A 24,597-nucleotide genomic window follows, 5' to 3' on the forward strand; every position below is an offset into this window, starting at 1 on the left:
GTACCAAAGCTACTGACATGGCTTCTACCATGACGGACATATATAGGTACAAGGTTTCTCCTTGTACGATTTGACTCAACAGGGGTGCATTCGATAGGTATTCTTTGAGCCGAGTGAATGCTTCTTCACACTCTTTAGAAAGTATTTTTCGATATAAGAAAAAGCATCTATCATAACACTTCTCAATATCAGGTTTTTTTTTTCTACAATATATTTATTATTTTCTTTGTTCATGACCGGTTTACAAAGCATATTGTACAGATTATTTATCTTTCTATTTTTCAACGCATTTTACATTTTTTTGTTCTTAAAGAAAACCTATTGATTATAAGAGAAACACATGCAAATTGTAATTTTTCCTTATTCTAGGCTGAAAATCTAAAAAAGAAATTTTTTGAACATATAGAGCAGTGGTCCGGCTAAATCGTGTATAATGAACACTGCATTAGCTTCTTTATTTTAAACTTAAAACCAACAGAAGCAGCATCTTCAACTCAATATTCCAGAAAAATCAGAAACCGAAAAGCACACACATGCATACTTGTTGCCAAAAAAATTCATTTTATAACCATCAATTTCTAGAAGATTTGAGAGCTCTTTGCACACATTCTATAGAGGTTGAAAAAAAACTAAAATCTTGTTCTTTCATTTTTCAAAATATTTATATGCAAACAATTCTTTTGAGCTTTTATTTTAATTAAGTTGGAGAGATGAGTTATGGACATGGTGGTATAATTGATGAAGGCCCATCACTTGCCTAGACCTATATCAATATCTCTCACTTCCCAGAGAGTAATTAAAAGTCCATCTCCAAAAGAGTGCAAAAAGGTCAAAGCCTATGCACTTCCCTCTCCCTCTCTTTCTCTCTCTCAAAGCCCACCTCCCAAAACATGTGCTTCACTACTCTTTATTGAAGAAAATTGATTGACCTAGTTACTTAAGATATACTCAATATCTAGGATGAAGTAAAGAAAGTGACATGCCTTATAAAATAAAACTGTGGTGAACTTATAAAATATATTAGGGGTGGGCAGCGGGGGCCCGTCCCCCGCTACCTCGCCCCATCCGCCCCACCCTCGCATGGGAGGCCGAGCTACCCTGAACTGCCCATGTGCCAGGGGGGAGGGGGGCTGACCCAGCTCCGCACCGCTCCTATATTTAACATAAAAATATATATTTTTAATATTTATATAAATAATTTATATAAATATATTGTATATAGATATATACATTTTTTAAAAAACTTGCCTTGGCCTCCTAGACCAACTTTTATGTAGGAGGTCAAGACAATACAATAGTCATACTTAAGCAATGTGGGACTTACTGTTAAGTGGCTTACATGGCAAAAAGTCCAAGCGTATACTTCTTCTATGTGTGTTGATGGTATAGATAAGTGGCTTAAGCATTGCTAATAGTTGAGGTGTGATCATCAATCTCTTTATCTTTATGAGGCTGAGTTTTGGACCTTTAGACTCTAGTCTTAACTGTTTTCTTTTTTTCTTGTCATAAGTTATATAAGCAGACCTGTATATTTTAAAACAATGATGACACTCTCTGAACATTCGTATAGGGCAAAGATATGCCATTTGACCTATAGCTCATGATACTGAACTTTCTAGCTTTTAGCAAGTTCAAACTTGTCACGTTGTTTATCATTATGTTTTTGAGCAGCATAACAGAACCCAGAAAACAATCAAGGTGGGTAACTCAATATATATACAAGGGCCAGTTACGTGAAATGTCCCGTAGTGTGTGGAAATCCCCAACTTTGTGCAACAACTTCACAAATTCATATACTCTAGGAAAAATGGTAGCACTTTCTTCAAGCATTATAAGAATTCACTTACAGTAAATAAGGTAAAAAAAACAGGGCCATAAATTCTACAAGAAAAAGCTTATGATTCGGCAAAAAAAAAAAGCAATATTTGGTGAATTAAAATTATCTAATACCCACAATTGATTGAGCAGCTCAAACACAAGAGGCAGATACACAACATTAAACCTCAAACAGAGGAACATGCGCAACAGTTTCACAGAGGAAAGAAAATTATTATACATCTAAAAATGACTACTTTTGTAATCCAACCTACTCGTGAAGGGGGGAAGATAAATGCAATGGCAACAAGAGATACCTGCAGCCTCGATCGATCATTCTTGAAAACCCCAAAATATTAACTTCTATGTCAAAATGGAGGCACGGAATTGAAATTTGTAACGGAAGCTGGAAACGTAGGACCTAGCTTCCCAAAGAGAGACAATATTCAAGTGGAGAGAAGGCTGTTTGCACACTAAGGTAGCCGATTGTGGGATTTGAAGTTATTATGTGAAATTGGTGAACCAAGAACGGAAGGGAGAAGGCCGATGTGGGGAAATGGGACTCGGAAAATGGGCTAAAAGCTCACGACAGAGGAGTTGACGCTGTGAGAGAACACTGGGAAGGGTGGAGCTTGCAGGATTTGAAAATTGAGTCTGTTGGTGCAATGGGTCAAAGTGCAAAAGGGTGCTTGCACGTCGAAGTGGGCAAACATCAGGGCAAATAAGTTGGGGGGAAATTAAAGGCATTTTGTGCTTTTGGCGCCCCTATGCTTCAATCCTGGCGAAAATGATAGCGACGAAAAATTTTTTTACCTTGCGAAGGACAAATTCGTCGTAAGTAACACATTAGATCGCCGCAAAACACATTTTAATGAAAACCCAGCGTGCAGATTCATTTTGACAGATTCATACTTTTATTTTTTATTAGTATCCATGTGGATTGATTAATTAACTTGCTGCTTGACCAAGTAAATGTTTGTGAAATCCCATTTCCTACTAAATAAATTTTATAAAAATTTCATTACCAAAGCTGCTATCAAGCACTGGAACCACAACTCAGAAACACAATTCGATGGCATGGTAGTAGTGTATTTTAAACGAAACCAAAATAATTAACAAACCAACCCAGAACCACAACTTATATGCACAAAACAGACCCACAACACAGATGCACAAAAAAGACTCACAACTCAGATGCACAAAAAAACAACCACAACTGTCATGTGCACTAAAATGCCACTGCACTAAAACAGAACCACGTAACAGATGAAGTTTGTGGTTCGTGCAGTCACAAAGGCTAGTTGAATGCACAAAACACAAGCTGAAGACCACTTCTCTTTCTTTTATATTTTCTTTAAAAGTTTTACTAATTTGAAATATAAAATAGATGTTAAACACATGTAGAGCATCTGAAGCATGAACCTTATTGTTAAAAAAACAGAGAAATGCACTAAAAATTCTAGTTAGTATCGATGGATGCTAACTCTTCCAATATTCTAATGGGATGAATTAACTTATAAGGTGATAAATCGGTGCAAATAATAAAGTGATTGGACCACAGACTTTAAATTATAAGTCGATGTTAAAAGGCCGCGACGATTTTAAAATCGCAGGAAAAAAGTTACTTCTTGCATCGATTTTATTTCAATTTTTTATCTGATTCTTTATTTCACTTTAATTTGGTTATTTTAATGATTTGGTGGAGTAGGGGATAGATCTACTTGGAGGACTGATGAAAATTTTGCAAGGGAAATGCTGGCTGGAGTAAACCCCATCATCATTCAACATCTCCAAGTAAACTTGCTTTCATTAATCTATGTCTAAGAAACTCTTTGAACAGGAAACATACAGAAAAATGAATGAAATTGGAAGAAGTTTTGAAATCCATATATGATATATATGTTTATATGTTTTGAAATCTCCAAGTAGGTCATCATGTTCGTTTGCCAAAACATACCCATTCTAATTTATCTGCAGGAATTCCCTCCATCAAGCAAGTTGGACAGTAAAATATATGGTGATCAAACTAGTACAATAACCAAGGAGCACATAGAAAAGTACTTAAATGGGCTCACCATAGATGAGGTAGTTGTACTGATTATTAGCTCACAATAGTCTTATAGTTATTCCACAGCCAATAAATATGCTAAAGAATGTCTATCACAACATGTTATCAAAAAATTTCCGAAATGTTACTATGTTTCATATACTTATAATCTACAGTTAAACCATGCAAAAATTAATGCCCTGTGTCTGGAGGCTTATGCTAACAAACCAGTGCAGTGTTATAACCTTTGTAGATACAGACTTGCTTATCCTTTAAATCAAGTGTTAATGGTAAGGGAAGCTAATTTTAACACTATTACAACCACAAGAATAAACAAGCCAATAATGTAGAAGGTAATGCTATAACTGCTAGCAAGACATCAGAATCGAATATGATGATTGGCATGTGCTTAAAACTAGACGATCTTATTGAAGCATAGAGAAATCACTTACCTACAGATTAGACGGTAAAAAAAAGGGGGCATAAATTATACAAAAAAAGGCTGTGTAAAATATGTTAGTAAAAGAATAGGTGAATGTTATAATTAATGGAATCCATTTAGTTTTGTAAACTAAAAGAATTTCCATCTCACAAATAATGTGAAATCTCATTTATGGTATTTTAAAATATATTTATAACAATATAAAGAAATAAGTCCAATTCATTTTAAAAGAACCAGCACTTAAGATCATGACAAATTGCACGATCTTACTTATCATGGCTAAAGTGAGATTGATGATATTATTTGTAATACATAGATCAAGAAAAACCCAAATCATATGAGATTTATCACAAATTATAATTGACCCTTTTATAATAGATATAAATTATTATCAGAACTTCAAAAACTTTTTTCTCCCAAGGAGAATATGTGGGTGGCCCTCATCAAAATGGAAAGAACTTTCATGCACCTGGAATATGATTAACTACAAGAATATGATCAAAATGGAAAGAACTTTCAGAAATGAGATGAGATGACTTTAGATGAAAGATAAAAGTTAAAAAAAATATTGTTAGAATATTATTTTTTAATATTATTATTGTTTTTATATTTGAAAAAGTTGAATTGAGATTTGAAAAAGTTGAATTGTTTATTATATTTTGTATGTAAATTAAAAAAAATTGTATAGATGAGATGAGATGAAACACTTTCTGAATCTTAACGGAGTCTAATCTAGTTCTAGGATAATGTCCAATAATTCTTGGCCTAAATAGTCATAGGCTTTAGCCGTGCATAGATTCTCGTAGGGCCTGGGGAGGCAAAACGATTAGGAGGCATAATTAATTTATCTCCTTCTTCTTCCAACATTTGAACCACAAGTTTCATGGAAGGACGAGCCATTGGGTGCCACTGGATGCACCGAAGTCCCACGATTGCAAGTTTTTTTGCAATTTTCATATCTCCATCATCTCGATAAAAACTACATTGTAGATCCATTCTGGAAAGTATACTTGGCTAGCATTTTCCGACGTAACGTCAGTACTTCTCTTCCCTCCAACAATATCAAGCAACAACATTTCAAAACTATAAACATCTGCTTTATAAGACACAGTCCCAAAGTTTTTAGAGAACACTTCAGGTGCGATGTAACCCATGGTCCCCCTGCCTGTGGTCATAGATACTGCACTTTGATCCTCGGAACACAACTTTGTAAGACCAAAATCATAAATTTTTGGAATAAAGTTTTGTTCTAACAAAACATTATGAGGCTTGATATCAAAATGGAGGACTCATGGCTCTTATCGTTATAGTTGTGCTGCTTCTTCATCAAACTTGTAGTGCTAAGGATTCAAATCGGGATTGTGTTCCTTCTTCCTGCGGCAATATCCCCAACATAAGTTCTCCATTTCGATTGGAAGACGATCCTTCAACCTGCGGTGATGAGTGTATGAAATTGTACTCTAAATATTCTATTATTGGATTAAAATGCTAAAATGTGAATAGAAATAATAGGAATTAATGTGTATTCTTGAGTTGAGTTTCTATTTATTTTAAAATACTCTTGAGTAGATTTTCATATTCAATTTCAGAGTAAGACTTTTCAAATAAGGATAATTATGGGGTTTGATAGTAATTTAGATCAAGAGAAAAAGTCTGTCTGAAATTTGCTAGAAGACACAACTTGTACATACTTTAGTATTTTAATCATAACTTTCTGTTCAAATATCGGATAGATTCAATTCTTATGCGTTGGAAAGCTATCTTAAAGGGCTACAAAGTTATGTCTAATAAGGATTTCCAAATTCAAACTCCTGAAGTGCGTACATGGCTGCAAATTTGAGTCTTAAAATTAGACGATTTTGTATGCGGGAATATGAAAGGTATTAGGGTTTATTTCCTACCCTATATAAGTATTTCATTAGCACGAAATTGAGGGTGAAAAAAAAGGGAGACGGCTCAATTCTGAAGAGGGGGAAACGAAATTAATTTCCATGACCTCTGTTTGCTTTATTTTTCTCTTTAGATTTTTGTTGTCTATTATATTTATGGGTAGCTAAATTCTCAAGTAGGATTATGAATGAACTTGCACATTAAATAATATTTTTAATTTATGTATTTGATTTTCAATTATTAAATTTTTTTTTTATTTTATCATTCTCAATTCATTGTTGATGTTTTCTTCTCCAAATAATCATAAAATTTATTCTGTTTATAGATTCATTCATGCCTTTTCTATTGAATGGATTGGCTCTTTGATTATGTTTGGATCAATTATTTTTCTATATTAATTTAATTCTTTGCTGCAATATCGCTTCCTGAGTATATTGTCGTTGTTAGATTTTCTTAATAGTGATAATAATTTACGTATTTTAAAAGTGGTGAATGATTTTTCAAATAGTTACATTTGATTTAATATTGGTTTATAAATTTATACCTTCCAATTGAGAATTCTAAGAATTGAGTTCCCAATTGAGTTATTCAATAAATTAAGGATAATTAAAACACCAGATTTGTGTAAGGGATTCTCGACGATTTACTATTTGTCAAGTTTGAATATTTTTTTCATTAGTCATTTTGCTTTACTTTAATTTGTATTTAAAATTAATTTTTATTCTCCATCAATCATTTAATATTTTTCTTTAATTTTTTTTATTCTATATATTCTTTTAATTTGTCTCTCGGTAGAATCGATATTTCAAAATTGTGCTACAAGTACAATATTATTCTTTGGGCGTAATCATGCGGCAACCAATGGTACTATAACCTATCATGTCAGGAAAATCAAACCATGTTACACTTATTTGCCGGAGAGTACAACGTACAGGAAATCAATTACACTTTCCAAATAATCCGAGTTGTAGATTCAGGTATTCAATAGGATAATTACTCCTCCATCCCTCGTCATTTTCTAAGCAAAAATAATTTCAGTACATCAACGACTTATGGTACATATTTCTGTCCCTACGAAGAGTTGTTGAACGCCGTAGTTTTTTTGAACTGTGAAAAGCGAGTGGATTTCCGATGGTATTTGAACAAATCTAGTTGCTTTGGCAATAGAGTGTATACTTCCAACTCATCTTCATCCAAGCCTGAGGCCGGTTTTAGATATGCTACATAGATGCTGACGAGTGCATGGGCTGTGGAGGACTTGTTCAAAGTAGAGCAAATATTTTGGACATCGTGGCGCACGAGGCCTCAATCTACCAAATGACCCAAGTAGTATTTCCTGTACAAAACCTATTGCTATACGGTTTTGGGCTTTCTTCGAGTTTTCCGAAGAATGTTATTGCTGCAAAAGACATACGGGTGAGTATACAATGCGGGATCCGATTTCTTATTAAATAAACGATGAATGCTCTTTTATGAAATTTCTATTTGATGGCTTTTTTATTCCACGAATTAGTTAAGGACATAATTTGATTTATTAGGTTTAAATTTTAAAATTCATCTGTAAATTTTAATTTGATGTGTGATGTAAATGTCTTTCAAATGAATTATTTAATTTCTTTATGCATGTATACCCCATAATATATAGGAATGTTTGCAACCGCTAATATTATTTCTCTTTTGTTTGTCAAACCAGGAATCCTTGGAATAGTGGAAAAAATAGGAATAGCTTTGTGTACATGTAAGGTTGCAGGTACATGTACACCAGCAGTTGCAGAGTTACAAACTTTGTGGAGAGCCTTAAAGCTTTGTGAGGAGGTGAATTGGCAGAGGGTCATCTTCGAAGGTGATGAGTTGGGGATCATACAAGCTGTAAATAGGAATAGCTGCTGTCGGGAGTGGCATGGACAGATAGTTGAAGATATACAATAGACTGAATTGGTCAATACAATACACACAGAGATAACAATAGAGTAGCTCATACTTTAGTTAAACTGGGTCTCAATGTAACAGAAGAGGTTGTTCAGGAATTAACTCCTTTGTATTGCAAGACAAACTCTGTAATGTTCGTTTTGAGGTAATACAGAAATGAAAATTCTGTTTCAAAAAAAAAAAAAAAAAAGGAATCCTTGGAATACCATTTTGGGTTTACAATGGTGAGGTTAATTTTTATCTAAAAATTGAAGAATATGTGATCGAAATCACAATGAAATTATTGAACAAAAAGTTTGTATACACTCGTCTGAAATTATTTTCAAGTCACCTTTTCGTTAATTATTTTTCATGGAAGCTAATTTATCATGTATATACTTTTTTAACTATTGTAGTTATTGAAGATAAAGTAACGCAGACAGCCCTCGGTGCGGGGAGTGATATCATTCCCCTGAGTTTAATTTGCACAAGGGGCTCCTTAATTTGATTTCCACTGTAAAAACTTCACTCAACAGAGACAGAGTTGAGAGATAAATTTTTCTGGATTTCAATTTTCTGATGCCTCTAAATTAATTTGCACGAGGGGCTCCGGTCCCACATATAATAATAATCAAAGCCCCGCGATTCAATACATCGAAGTGGCCGAAGGTTTAGGCGAATTTCCCACTCTATTAAATTTACAGAAAAGAACAATTCTAAAATCACAAAAATCAACTGAATTCTTTACCTGATCATTCATTGCTCTTTGAAGCATGAAAAAAGTCTCAGCATTTGGTCAATTAGAAGAAATTTTTAAGGACAGTTACTTGAAAATTTTAAGAAAGTACTTTGATTAGGAAGGCAATTAGTTCTATGTATGTATTAACTATATTTTCGACTTCATAAATTGCTGGTTTTTAAATCTGACTTTGCAAATGCTGATGTTATTTTTTTTCTTTGTCAAAGCAGGATCGAAGGCATATCAATGATTTTATCTACAAGTATTTTATATATTATTGGCATGATCATACAGGTGAGGTTTGTATGACATAATTAAGATAATTGATAATTTAGTATAGTAACATGGTAGAGTTCGAAAGAAAACTGATCAATACTTCAGCCGTATGAATTAAATATTTGATCTCATGCTAGATCTACTTAATTATTAAAGAAAATAAGAGAGAATGTGATTTACACGTGAGGATGCATGGTGTAGGTAAAAACATAAATGAAATGATTACTAAACATGTTAATGTTTGAAGGACATAATTAAGATAGAAAGAAAAACATAATGTTGGGTTTGATGAAATTTACACTGAAATTACTTTGTGCTTAATTAATAGAAGTGAAACAACACATAAGTTTCCAGCCAATTATGATCTATTTTGGTGATGCTTTTTCATAGGACTATGCCACGGAGCAAAAATTATAATGGGGACCCCATTTGTGCTTGCATTCTTTATATATAAATGGCTTAGAAGACATTTATCAGCGTTTGACATCATTGAAGAATATTCACAAAATAACAATAATCTCATGCCAATAAGGTATTCGTATTTAGAAGTTAGGAAAATGACCAAAAATTTTAAGGATGAACTAGGTGAAGGTGGCTATGGCATTGTCTTTAAGGGAACACTTCGAAGTGGCCTTCAAACTAAACCTATATAATCTTGATAAACATATAGAGTTAGAGATGGAATCAAATACTAGTGTATGATCATTTATAAATAAATGCGGACTCCCTCTAAGAATCGTAGAGGAAATCGTTCTTTACAAAACAATGCATACTTATAGTTTTGCACTTATTTTCCTATTTTTCAATTTTAAAATTTTGTTATCTAGAAAATAAGCTCGCTTTCACGAAATTTTTGAGAAGATTGTTAACGTCAACAAGGAAAGAAAGCAAACTTCTTCCATTTAAAAGACGGAGCATATTATATATTTTAACAGGCATGGTACCAACCTCACTGATTGATCGATTGCCATGTTGTAGAAGACTCATTGGCATAGGCTTCTTTCTGTATGTATGTATGTGTGTGTGTGTGTATATATATTGTATAGTAACAAGTTTCATAGCAAATTCAAATTATCATTTCTTTTTTTTTTTTCAATTTTAGTATAGTTTATTCCCAAACACATAAAAAGAAATCGCCGATATGATCATTTGATCTTGAACAAGGAAAATTATTAAGTAGCCACAGAATACAGCTACGTGATACTCCCAACTTATTATGACATGCCATACTGCTTGTATAAACATTAATTTCTTATGACATGCATAACATTTTAAGATATATTAAGAGTACCACTTGTCCATATTTTAAAACTATCTAATAATTACTTATAAAATAGTGAACATTTAATAGAAGTGGCGCATGATAAACTAAATATTGGTTTATTTCTATGCATGCTAAAAACAGGCAACTAAAATTAGGCGGCATAACCACAAACGAAGATCACGAAGACCATGAGAACAAACCTACTACAAAGTCTATGTTCATTTGACAATATTAAACCTACTACGAAGACCATCCTTGTAATCATCTCATTGGGTATTAGAAGGACCCAGAAACGAAGCTCACCATTTTGTCTTTTCTCTTTTCATTTTCTTTTGTGGTTAGTTTATCTTATATATTTAATTCCAAAAATAGCAAATAAAAAAAGGCTTTGTTGTGGACCTGTGGTGCGAAATATAGATTGCTGCTATTTATGATACAATGCCAATGGATGATTAAGGAAGGTAGAAACGGTATTGAAATTTGTAATATTTTTCATCCTCATTATAAATATCATGTCTGGCCGAGCTACAATTTGGTTTTCTAAGCTTTAGCAGGCAATAAAAATAGAGTATTGGTATGGGCATAATTATTTTACAACTCCATAATACAATATTGATTCTTTTAAAATCAAAACAGAAATTAAAGAAATTTAAATTGTGTATTTTTGGATAATAATATACTTATAATTATTCTTTTATAATTATTTTACAATCAATCAATACTACTATACCATTCCAGTAAAATTTAAATTTAAATTTTCAATATTAGCCCCCACTTAATATAGAGTTGTAAATAAACTATTTTTCAATATTTTATCATGTAATTTTTTCCTAGTTATATATTGGTTCTATCCCTACTATATTTGATGATCCATTATATGGAATGCTGCCTCCCTTAACAATTTTTCTTTCCTCAGGAGACTTTCTCATTTGTGGAATCTAAGATTTCTTACTAAATAATGTTAGATATAGTCGTGGAGTATACAAGTACTGTACAATCATTTTAAAAAAGAGTAGGGTCTACTATTAAAAAATTAGATTTTTTTTCATGTTGGTCTCCTATTTACTTGTTTTTATCAAAAATTAGATTTTGTATTTTTTTCACTACTAGGTCAAAAAATATCTCACATAATGCCTTTTGGTCACCAAATTTGTACAAGCTCCAAAACACTACAGTCCCCATGCAATGATCTACTACATGGGCCAAGAAATGGTGCTGTTGAACTAGCACGTGACTCTCACACGGCACAAAAGTTGCACGTGAGCTCCATGCGTCGTCATTGAGAAATGAAATTTATGGAATTGTAAAAAAAAAAAAAAAATGAAGTTTTATAGAAATGAAGTTTTCTATATTACAATATTTTGGTTTAAGCATGGCAAATGAAGTTTTATAGAATTGTAACAAAAATATGAAAAATGGCCTATGTGTGCTTCGGCTTTGATGAGTTTGTTATATATGGTTGTAATGTGTTTTAATTTTTTCTAATTAGATATTTAGATTTAAGACAAAATTTATAAGAGGAATATAATTTTTAGTGAATTTTGGAGTTAGGATGTAAAATAATCATTTTTTTACATATAGATAGAAACAATCGAGTGAACAATCGAGTTTTGGTGGAAGTATTGGTGAAATGGAAAGGAATGGATGAGGAAGAAGCCACCTAGGAGTCTTATTGGCAATTAAGGAACACCTACCCTCACCTTGTGGCCCAGATGCTTTGAAAAGTAGGGATATGTCATGGGTTGAGGGCAAATCGAGTTATGGAGCATAACGAGAGTTAACTATGTTAAAATGGATATTCATCGGTTCGGGAAGGTTGCAGTTTCAGGGAAGTGGTAGTTAAAGTAGTTAAGTTGGAGAAATGCAGTACTGTCGTTTTGTGAATGAGGGAAAATTGTGTTTGTTGTGCAATGTCTTTTTTAATAAATGGAACAGTATCGTTTACATTTGTAGTTAATAATAGAGAGTTGATAAGATGTCGTCTTTTGTTGTTTAAGGAATACGTTTTGTTTTGCCTTTAACTTGTAATTGTAATATGCTATCGTTTGGAAAGAATATATAGTTGAAGGAAAAATGAGGAAAGATCATCGATGATCATTTCAGAAGCAATTATTCTTCAATCTCTCTCTCTCTCTCTCTCTCTCTCTCTATATATATATATCTTTCTGCACTACAATTATCTAGTATAAGTGGAAGGAATTCATGGGTCCATTACACCTATCATAGTGATTTTCACTCTCAAACAATTCATAAATGTAGGCATTATGTCGAACTACGTAAATTTCTGTATTTTTTTATATTTATTTTTTTATATTATTTATTTTCATAGATGAACATAAAAAATACCGTATCGAAACTTGAATAATCATTATGACTCACAAATAATTTTTTCCTCCACTGCGACATGTTTTTCCGATTTTTTATATTAACAATGCTCACACCCTTTAGAGTATTCTCATTGGGGTGTTTGGCTAATAAAGTTTTAAAATGTATTGTATTAGATTATACAAATGTAAAAGGGAATGTCTTTTAATTTGCTACAGTAAGTTAGTGTTGTGGAACGAATTTGATAGTTAATGTAGTATGGCCAAAAGGAATAAAAAATATTATTTTCCTTGTTTCTTACCATGACTTGGTTACAACAGTTTTTATGAGTTATAATATTATTACTAATTAACATATGGTAGAATAATAAAATAAAATAAAATAATTTAAAATTTTTAAAAAATAAATTAAAATTATTGTTTTATTATATAAAAAATATATGAATCATTTAATGTGGAAATTGACTATGAATAAAATAGATAAAAATAAATTCATATCATATTAATTAAAATTTAATACAAAAATCATATAATATAAAATAAAAGAAAATACTACTCTTACCTTTAGTTTCTAAGGCTAGTTTTACTTAATGATTAAGTAAGTATTTTTTAATAATATTATAATTTTTTTATTTTTAAAATATATTTAAATATGTTAAAAAAATACATATAAAAAAATAAAAATAAAATAAAAAACTCATTTCAAGAGCACTAGCGGAAGCTGAGTAGCACTGTTCTAAAATAAATATTTATTTTAAAGATAAAAAGGCAAAAGATAACTGGACACGAAGAGCACTGCTATGGATCCCAAATTCAGAATCCAAAAAAAATCCTGAATTTTATTTTTTTTAAATATTTTTTTAATCATCATAAATATTTTAAAAAATATTAAAAAATTTATAATATTATTAAAAAATATTTTTTAATCATTCAAAAAAAAATAAAAATAAAAATAAAAGTCCCATTCTGGACATTTTTGAGTCCCGCAAAGCATTTCTCGGACACGAAATATCAGCAGGACACGAGGTACGAGGTCCAAGTCGAGCACGCGATCCTGCATCTCACGACACCTGTACTCTTCCAGCACAGACATTAGACTTCATGGATGGAACATTCATTGTCAGAGGCGGGAAGGACCAAACATAAAAGGCCAAAAAAAAAAAAAAAAGAGCAAAAAGCAGCACCCAACACACGAGACGCCACGTATTGGTATTTCTAGCCACCCACCATCCTTGTTGGACCCCACCAGCACTCATAAAATCTTTCTTTTTCCCAGTACCGAATCACTAACTGCCTGATCGTCTCTCCACGCGTCCAATATCTTCATCTCTACCGTCCACGTCTCTGTTTTTGAAAAATCCAAGTCAGTGGTCATGCATACCATCTGTCCCCAATCTAACGGCCACGTAAAACCAACGGCCAGGATTTCATGTATTTTTTTATATACTACTCCAGCGTCATTCGCTGCAGCTTTGCAAGCAAATGAAAAAGAAACCCAAACCGAAGCCGACGTCCGATCACCTCCCTGTGAAAATGGCGTTAGATTCCGAAGAGCTCAGCCAACTCACCTTGACAAAAACAAAGAATACCCGTCGGAAGAGGCTGAAAGTCCGGCTACTAAAGTACACGTATCGAACGAAGATGCACGTCGAGCGACAGAAAGAGAAACAACTACTAGACGAGAATCAGGATGATTATAACCACACGGTGGAGAAGAAGATATCGTTATCTTTGACATCGTCCTACAAAAACGAAGAGGTTTTGTCTTTCCGTAGAGATAGTCCGGAGAGTTTTACTTCCTACGGCTCGGTGTCCTTGATTGGGAGGAGGAGAGAGATGGAAGATGCGGTGAGAGCGGAGTTAGGGCTCATGACAAAGAGTAAGACTGACGTAAAGTACGATTTTTTCGGAGTTTACGATGGGCACGGAGGGCCCGAAGTGGCGACAGCGTGCGAGGAGAGGTTGCATGGGGTTCTGGTTGAGGAGAGAGATGATCATGTTCAAGGTGAGGATGAAGGGATCGATTATTGGCAGAGGGTGATGGAGGCGTGTTTTGGTAAAATGGACGAGGAGGTGAGGGATAACGGGTTGGGAAGGACTGTGGGATCGACGGCTGTTGTGGCGATGGTGGGGGAGGAGGAGGTGGTGGTGGCAAACTGTGGGGATTGCAGGGCGGTGATGTGTAGTGGTGGTGTGGCTTTGGCCTTGTCTACGGATCACAAGGTACGTACGTTTTCTTGCCTTTCCTTTGTTTCGTATCAGAAAATTTAAGAAAAATCGCTAATGGAAGCAGCGGCTTGGGGCCTTGAGGTCGACACGTTGTTTGATTCGATCTGTTGCAGCTGTTTGGTGTAACGAAAGTCTTACGCCTTCGTTTGTTTTCGCTCGAGAGTTAAAAAATAAATAAAATATTATTAGAAAATATTATTTTAATATAATTTTTATTTTAAGATTTGAAAAAATTAGATTAGTTATTTTATTTTATATAAAAATTTAAAAAAATTGAAATAATTAAATGAGATTAGCTGGGAAAATAAACTAGCCTATCGGTCAAGTTACTTTTCCCCGTAAGGCACATGCCACATAGAAAGTTACAACCAAACAAGGGATGTCTGGACTTCAAGCTTAACAAGGTAACATAGAGAGGCTGGTAAAGTTGCGATTGGTGCTGTCATGAGGACCCTATGGGTCAAGTTAATGGCCCAATCCAAGCCCACCGAGACCTACTGGCAGACCCTTCATTGCAGAGTCTTATGCACTAATGTTAGCAGCCATATTCTGTCGAGACATGGGAATACAGGATGTTATCATGGAGGGTGATGCACTCCAAGTCATCAACATTCTGAACAAAGAAACTTCTGATTTAAGCCAAGGAGGAGTCCTAATTGCAGACACCAAAATGATACTTAATACCTTGCATTCATGGTCAGCTTCCCATGTCAAGAGGGAAGGTAACAAAACTGCCCACATTTTAGCTAGAAATGCTCAATCCCTTGAGGAAGATTTATATGTACTGGAAGATTAGCCAGCTTGTATACATTCCACTATTATGAGTGAAATGCTTAAGTCAGTCATGAGCAATAAACCTGATGGTTTTCAAAAATCAAAAAACAAGGTAACATAGAACATAGACATCTGGTTAGTGCCCAAAATCTCAGAAGTAACAAGAATGAGATTTTGAAGGCTTTAAAAAGTGTATATATAGGATAGGTGCAGACCTTAATTACAGTTATAATTGGGTACAGAAAAATCGAAATTGATACTTTTGACCTTACAAAAATGATAGTTATTGACCCTAAGTTCTTCCCATCCTTCCACCCAGCTGCAGTTTAGACTACAAATAGGGGGATGAATGTGACTTTAATTTTGAAGCTGCGAATTTTCCTGTGAAATTTTAGGAGAACATTCAGAGGAAATTTCATGGAATGCTTTAACTCTTGAGAGCCATGTATTGAGGTTTCGAGAATAATAAATTGCAGGATTGTCTATTTCTTCTGTTCTGCACAAATTTTCTTTCCCCAGGGAGCTCTTATTTTCTATTGGCGTGAATTTTATTTAGGGCAACCTTGTCTAGAACAGCCGTGTTTTGGGGCCGGAGGCATGCATGCACTTTGTCAATTAATTAATCCCCTAATCATTCCAAGGGACTAATTTACCGCCCCTGACCCACCAGTCATTTTGTGACTCTCATCTACTTTAGCTACTAGACAATACTCTTAACTTTGTGAACTGTCACCATATTTCTCTGATTTTGCGGTATGTTAACATGCAGCCCAATTTTTGTATTTTATTTCTTCACATATAAGTTGAGGAGGATGTACGAACTAAGGAAACGAGCCGTTAGGTATAAGATGCTCTTAATATTTATTTGTTTAAAGAGTAATGCTATATACATAGGTCTAAGGTGTATAAGTCACGTGCAGTACTCCATTTGAAAAAGTAGGCTCTGTTATTAAAAAATTATTATTTCACGTAAGCATTAGATTTACTCACTTATTTCAAAATGAGTGCACCTGCAAATATCATTTCTTTTGTTTAAATCAAGAGTCAGAAAAACACGACGTCAGACCCTATGATATTTACACAGTATTGTGTTTGCTAATTACCATGTACCGATGTTTCTCTCTCTGGGAAATCTGGGTCATAGAATTCGTAGGTCCAAGTCTAGTTTTCTGGCTCTATGTGTTGGTCAATCTTATCAAATGTGTCACGAAGGTGGTGATAGCATGCATTCTTTCATTTACTTAGCGTTATCTTTTGGATTGTTAAGTTTTGCCTTATCTGAACGTTCATGGTTAGATTTGCGTGTTGTAGATCAACTTGATATTTACATGGTCCTATCGTACCATTCACGAGATCTATCTTTCTGTCATGAGAATTGAGTTTAATGTCAACAATACCTAAATCATACGAGTGATGTCGTTTGTGTGCATATAGCCTGGTAGACCAGATGAGTTGAACAGAATTGAATCTGCTGGTGGAAGGGTCATAAATTGGAATGGGCAACGCGTTCTTGGTGTTCTTGCCACTTCAAGATCAATAGGTATGTAATTATAAGTAGTCTTTATTTCTGTCTCTTCCTTGGAATTGTTCTAGTTTTTTCAGAATAGTATTCTTGTGAATGAAATTTCTAGCTCCGTGTAGGAAACAAAATGGTGATTTTACATAGCTAAAGAACAAAAGCCTTAAAACATGAATAACTTACACCTGTTCCTGGTGGCCATAAAATTTTCCATGACATCTTCTGCCAGTCATTAATGAAGATGTTCCAGAAGCAAAACTTCCTAACAAAGTTGATAAGTATATGTTAATGCAATTTTACAAGGCAAAAAAGGGTCACTCCACTGAGAAAGTTAATTTATTTTGTTTATCGAGAGAGATTCAACTTAGAGATTTTTTTTGCACGTTCTTATAATTCATATAAGAATAATGTCACTCTTCATCTTAAGTTTTGTCATATTTAATTATACATGTTTTGTTGCAAAATTTTTAAATGGCTTTGTATATGTAATTGAATTTGCATAAGTAGACAATATTCAATTAAACTATGTTATATTGACAGGAATGACTTAAGGATATCTAAATTTAGTATGAAAAACACCATCGCTCTTTGTATAGATTTACATCGTGACATTTCTAAGCAATTTGCTTAGATCTTTCGGTCTCTAAATTCTCTCTCAATCTCTGTGTCTCGAAACTCTGGATCTCTCTTAAGCCCAATTTTGAATGTAGGTGATCATTACCTTAGACCGTACGTAATTTCCAAACCAGAAGTGACCATTACCAGGCGAACCGATAAAGATGAATTCCTCGTACTAGCCAGTGATGGCTTGTGGGACGTTATCCCTAATGAACTTGCATGCCGGATTGTGAAGACATGTCTTGATGGAAAAATGAGGAGGAGCTCCATGCAGGAGGTTGTTATTGAATGCCGCCCGGCCGAGGCAGCAGCATTACTGGCTGAGCTAGCACTGGCTCGGGGAAGCAAAGATAACGTTAGTGTTATTGTAGTTGAGCTGAGGAAACCCATAGGTTTTGTCGGTTCATAGTCTTACCTGCCAATCTACATTTAGTCCCTGATCATCATGGCATTTACTCTTCTGGGTTGCTTTTCCGAATGCAAAAAGCTATCAATCTGGAAACCGACCAAGGATTTGGATGAGGAAATCGAACCACGGGAAACGGTGGCCGGATGGGAGCTGTATGTAAAAATTTATGGAACACCTGTGTCATAGACTCAATACTACAATAAATTCTTTTGATTTGGTTTGTTAACCACAACATGCACCGTCCTTGTAATCATCTCCCTCGCCCTTGGGTATTACAAGGACTCGGACTGATCAGAAAACAAGGACTCGGAAACGGAGCTTACCATTTTGTTTTTGATTTTTTTATCATTTTAAAATATTTTTAAAAAATATAAAAAAATATTAATACACTAATAGTTATTTAACCATTAAGTAAGAAAAAAAAAAGTTTCAAAATAAGGTGTCAAATTTAGTTGTTAAAGTAGCATTTTTTTCTTTGTTTTTTCTCTTTTCCACTTCTTTTGGGTTTGGCACTTCGGCTAGTATGTCTTATTTAATTCCAAAAATAGCCCCCCAAAAAAAAAGGCTTTGCTGTTGAGGTATATTTTATTTTTTGATGGGCTTCTTTATGCATTGGGCCTGCTTTTACTTTGTTTTCTCTGCTTGCTGTGGTAGGCCTTCAAGTCAAAACCAGACAATCAGCCAGGATTTTTGCTTTGTGGTTCTTTGATAATATAGATGGCTACTGTTTATGATATAATGCAAATGGATGATTAAGGTAGAAAGGGTGTTGAAATTTGTAAATATCATTCATCCTCGTTATAAATATAATGCTTGGCCGAGCTGCAATTTGGTTTTCTAAAACATTAGCACGCAATGAAAATAGAGAATCGGTTAGGCATAATTATCTTTCAACTCTATAATAGAATATTGATTTTTTAAAATTCAAAACAAAAATTAAAGAAATTTCAAATATATATTTTTTGGATGATAATATACTTATAACTTAATTATTTTACAATCTAGTTTGCAATCAATCAATGCATTCAATAATTTCCATTAAAAGTAAATCTTAATTTTTCAAAACTACCTCTCATTTAATATAGAGTTGCAAAATAGGTGTAAATAAATTATTTTTCAATATTTTATTCTGTAGTTGTTGCCTAGTTATATATTGGTTCTATCTCCTACTAAATTAGATAATATGATGGAAGTGTAAGCCGAAAGCCGAAAGCCGAAAGCCGAAAGATAAGTATGATAAGAAGATTATCTCACGTTGCGTGGATCTTTTATTTTTCTTAAAAATGGCGTCCTTCAACTTAAAAATAAACAAAGCCAATAGCTTGTATATATTTTTTCGATTTTTCATCCCCCATATAATTTAATTTGTATATTGTAACCTGTCACTGCAAGAAAATATTTATTTGTTGCTAGTCATTTTTTACTAAAATGAATTCATTTTTATTAAAATAGTAATTCTCGTCGTAAATAATTTGTCTTTTTTGGTAGTGTGCATTTTATAAGTAATTATGTGGCCATACATACATATACTTATATATATATATATATATATATATATATGATGTCACGTTAAGAAACTAGGGAATTTTACAAGAGAGTTAATCCATTATGGAGGGAAATTACAACATAATAGTGTTTCATTTGGATCTAATACTACCTATACTTCTGATGATACTTGAAAATTTTGTAACAGATCCATTTCTCATGAAAGTCGAGAAATATTCATCTGAATACATGAGATCTTAGAAGATCACTTGTGGCCACTTAATTAAAAAAGTAAATCATATATATAGAGAGATCAAGACGGAGATCTTTTTGGGCTGTCCCTTTAAAATTATCATGAATTGTATTACCGAATCGAGATCCCCCCATCACAGCAAACTTCCACAATTTCAGCAATCCCACATATTTAGCTAGTTGACCGTTACACAATATATTTGTACAACAAATTATTTTCCTTTCCATGTATAGATAACTCTACTCACAATTTATATGTACGTGAATAACATCAATCAAAAGCAAGTGAATATTTTCCTACAATCTGTTTCTTAACATGGTATCAGCCCAATATTGATCTGAACATACCTGTGCCTAGCTTCTATGGCTTCCTCTTCTGATGATTCCTCTCTTTCTTCTCCATACCTTCTTCATCTCTCTGACTCTCCCAGCCTCATACTTGTCTCCTGTCATCTCACTGGCGATAATTTTCTCAAATGGCAACATGCTCTTCGCCGAGTTCTCAATGTCAAAAATAAACTTTCTTTTGTTGACAACAATCTCAAATCACCAGCCACCACATCCTCGAAATATGCTCAATGGAGTAGGACCAAAGACATGGTTCTTACTTGGATTCTAAACACCATAACCCCTTCTCTTGCCAACTCTCTGGACTACTATGATGACCCATGCGATGTATGGCTCGACCTTGAGTCTCGGTTTTGCCATGGCAACAACGCCCGTCTCTTCCATCTCAAACGAGAAATCTCAAACTTTTACCAAAATCAACTTTCCATCCCAGATTATTACAATAGCATCATACAATTATGGAATGAACTTGGCAATCTTCAACCCCCTACTGATGCAAATACCTTAGAGAAAATGGCTGAAGATAAGCGTGTGTTTCAGTTTCTACTGGGACTCAACGACTCGTTTGCTGCCCTTCGCACCCAAATCCTCGCCACCGAACCCCTTCCTTCTCTCAACAAAGTATTCTCCATCCTTTTCCAAGAAGAAAAATAATGTCTCTTCCATATAACCGGTCTGCCCTCTGAAAATATTGCTCTTGTCGCTCGAACCTCTCATCCCGACAGACCATCTTTCAAATGCACTAAGTGTGGCAAAGAAGACCATACCCGTAATCATTGCTGGCTCATCATCGGATATCCTTCAGGTCGAGAACCACGCAACAGCCGCAGACTGTCCCTTCTTGGAAAACCTTCATCTGCTGCTAACCTTGCAGGTGCTAGCTCCAGTCCGGTACCAAGCCTTTATCCAGAAATTTACCAGCAGCTTATGAGTCCTTCAATCTTCTTCTCTAGCCGAACAATTTGTGGGTAAATCCATCGCGTCAAAATTCCCTTTTGACCCACAGCAACATTGGATCATCGACAGTGGCGCGACTGATCACATGAGCCACTGCCGATCTGCCTTCTTGAACCTCCTACCACCACCCATGGCTCGGTCAATTCGGCTACCCACAGGAGAGACCATTCCTATTGAAGGAATTGGCTCTGTTATTCTATCTAAAACCCTCTCCCTACTAAATATCCTTTATGTCCCTAAATTTTGTTTTAATCTCCTCTTTATCCCTTATCTCACTACTCATTTATCTTATGTTGCTATCTTTTCATCTTCTCATTGTCTTTTTAGGACCTACAGTTGAAGAGGCTGATTGGAGCGAGTGAAGCTTGCAATAGACTCTATGTTTTTCGGCCCCAACAAAAAGCTGCTTTCTCCGTTCAGAACATTGACAATAAAACCCTATGGCATTGTCATCTAGGTCACCCTTCATGCTTTACTATTCCTACTATTTTTTATAGTCCATATACTCTTTCTAATTGTGATATTTGTGCTCGTTCTAAGCACACCCGTTTACCATTTCAAGTTCATGTGAATAAAATTTTAATTTCTTTTAATCGCTTACATTGTGATATTTTGGGAGGTTATCATATGGTCTCTATTTGTGGAGCTTATTATTTTTTAACTATTGTTGATGATTTTTCTCGTATCATATGGATTTATTTAATGCGTTTTAAATCAGAAACTTTTAGTCATTTAATGCATTTCTTTGTTCTTGTCAAAAATCAATATCAATCCACGGTTAAAATTATTCACGCAGATAATGGCCAAGAAGTCCTTTCAAATAATCTTTAAACCTTCTTTCATGCTCATGGCATCATTCATGAACGCACATGTGTTGAAACTTCTCAACAAAATGGTGTTGCGGAGCATAAATATCAACTTCTTCTGAATGTTGCTCGGAGTCTCCATTTTCAGGCACATTTACCTCTTAAATTTTGAGAAGAATGTGTTCTTACTGCTGCCTATCTCATCAATAGGACACTTAATTGGTCTCTTCAAAATCAAACTCATTTTCAAATTCTTCTCAAAACTGCACCCACATACACCCATCTAAGTGTATTTGGTTGTCTTTGTTATGCTCAAACCCTTACTGCTCATTGAAACAAATTTTCTCCCTGAGCATCCCATTGTATCTTTATTGGTTATCCTAACAACCGTAAAGCTTACAAATTATACAATCTTGATACTGACACAATTTTCTACTCACGTGATGTCACTTTCCATAAAGACCAATTTCCTTTCTAGCGATCTGTCACTCAATATCCAATTTCATCTCTACCTATTTCGGAACCTACTTCCTCTCCCACTCCCACACTAACCACACCTATAGACCCGACACCCCCTTCCCCTATCCCCTTTCGTCCCGGTCGTATTCTCACTTGTCCTGCTTACCTTCTAGATTATGTTTGTCCTACCATTCCCATAGAGTCCACTGCTTCTTTAACCGCTGCACAGTTCTCAGATACTTTTCATCCCTTATATATTTTTCTTTTTTACTCTTGTTTTTCACATGTTCATCATTCATTCTTAACTGCTCTTATTGCTTCTATTGAGCCTACTTGCTACTCCGAAGCCAATCGTCATTCTCATTGGTGCGACGCTATGGCTTCTGAACTTCGTGCCCTTGAGAAAAACTCTACTTGGACACTTGAACATCTTCCTCCCGGAAAAAAACCTATTGGTTGCAAATGGATTTTCAAGACCAAATTCCAAGCATACGGTACCGTTGAGCGCCACAAGGCCCGACTTGTAGCCAAAGGCTACACTTAGGTGGAAGGTATAGACTATCATGAAACTTTTGCTCCAGTGGCAAAAATGACAACAGTTCGCTGTGTTCTAGTCGTTGCTGCTACAAAAAATTGGATCATTCACTAAATGGATGTTCACAATGATTTCTTGCATAGCGACCTGGATGAAGAAGTCTACATGCAACTCCCACCAAGCTACTGTATTAAGGGGGAGACACATGCCTGTCGTCTCTGAAAGTCCCTTTATGGCCTCAAGCAAGTATCCCGAAACTGATTTTTTAAACTAACATATGTTCTTCTTAATGCAGGTTTTGTTCAATCTCAGGCATATCATTCTCTGTTTACCTTACTCATCACTACCGGTCTCACTATTATCTTGGTATATGTTGATGACATCTTAGTCGTTGGCAATGATCTCTCTCAAGTCACTTTTTTCAAGAATATTATTTCTACTCACTTCAAAACCAAAGATCTTGGACCTCTCAAATATTTCCTTAGTCTTAAAGTCACTCGATCACCTTTAGACATTTTTCTTGATCAGCGAAAATATACCCTGGATATTCTTGCCGATAGTGGTCAGCTTGGCTCTCGTCCTGCTTCATTTCCCATGGAATAAAACCTGAAGCTCAATAACACTGATGATGATTTGCTTCCTGATCCTGCTCCATACTAACGATTAGTTGGACATCTTATTTATCTTACCATCACCTGACTTGACATAGTCTTTGGAGTGAATACCCTTAACCAGTTCATGCATGCTCCCAGAATTCCTCACATGATCGCTACCACTCACATCCTTCACTACATTAAAGGCACTCCAAGCCAAGACATCTTCTTTTCTTCTTCAAATGACCTCCATGTTCGTGCAAACACAAATTCTCATTGGGCCAGCTACCCCACCACCAAGCGCTCTACCACTGGATTTTCCGTCACTCTTGGCTCTAGTCCTATTTCATGGTGCACCAAAAAATAGATTACAGTCGCCTACAGAAGCAGAATACTGTGTCATGGCTATCACCACATGTGAACTCATATAGTTTCTTTGTGATCTCGGGATCTCACACAAAGGTCCCATGACCCTCCACTATGACAATCAATTCCCTATCTACATTGCTCACAACCCTGTTTTCCATGAACGCACCAAGCATATAGAGATTGATTGCCACATTGTACGTGATAAACTCCGCTCAAGTCTTCTCACCACTGCTCACCTACCCTTTTCCGAGCAACTCGCTGATACTTTCACCAAAGCGTTGGGTCATGGTCTTCTTCATCATCTATCTTTTAAGTTGGACATTACGAACTTTCATGCATCAAATTGAGGGGTATTACCTAATCAAGATCCCCCCATCACATCAAACTTCCAGAATTTCAGCAATCCCACATATTTAGCTAGTTGACCGTTACACAATATATTTGCATAACAAATTATTTTCCTTTCCATGTATAGATAACTTTATTCACAGTTTATATGTACGTGAATAACGTCAATGAAAAGAAAGTGAATATTTTAC

General features: G+C 34.7%; 1 protein-coding gene and 1 long non-coding RNA gene across 2 annotated transcripts; one reads left to right on the forward strand and one right to left on the reverse strand.

Moving 5' to 3' along the window:
- Positions 1-3,585: 3,585 nt before the first annotated feature.
- Positions 3,586-24,400, reverse strand: LOC121254647. The gene is made up of 3 exons (XR_005938682.1): positions 24,388-24,400; positions 22,976-22,982; positions 3,586-3,841 (listed from the first exon to the last, which is right to left on the reverse strand). It is a non-coding gene; the product is annotated as an uncharacterized LOC121254647 (long non-coding RNA).
- On the forward strand, positions 14,187-18,541 carry LOC121254641 (protein phosphatase 2C 51-like). Its single transcript, XM_041154763.1, has 3 exons — positions 14,187-14,928; positions 17,143-17,248; positions 17,938-18,541. Exons 1-3 carry the CDS (start codon positions 14,188-14,190, stop codon positions 18,252-18,254), a joined length of 1,164 nt encoding a protein of 387 aa, XP_041010697.1. The 5' UTR covers position 14,187; the 3' UTR covers positions 18,255-18,541.
- Positions 24,401-24,597: the final 197 nt, after the last annotated feature.

Source organism: Juglans microcarpa x Juglans regia, chromosome 3D, assembly GCF_004785595.1.
Source record: "Juglans microcarpa x Juglans regia isolate MS1-56 chromosome 3D, Jm3101_v1.0, whole genome shotgun sequence".
Lineage (NCBI taxonomy): Eukaryota > Viridiplantae > Streptophyta > Magnoliopsida > Fagales > Juglandaceae > Juglans > Juglans microcarpa x Juglans regia.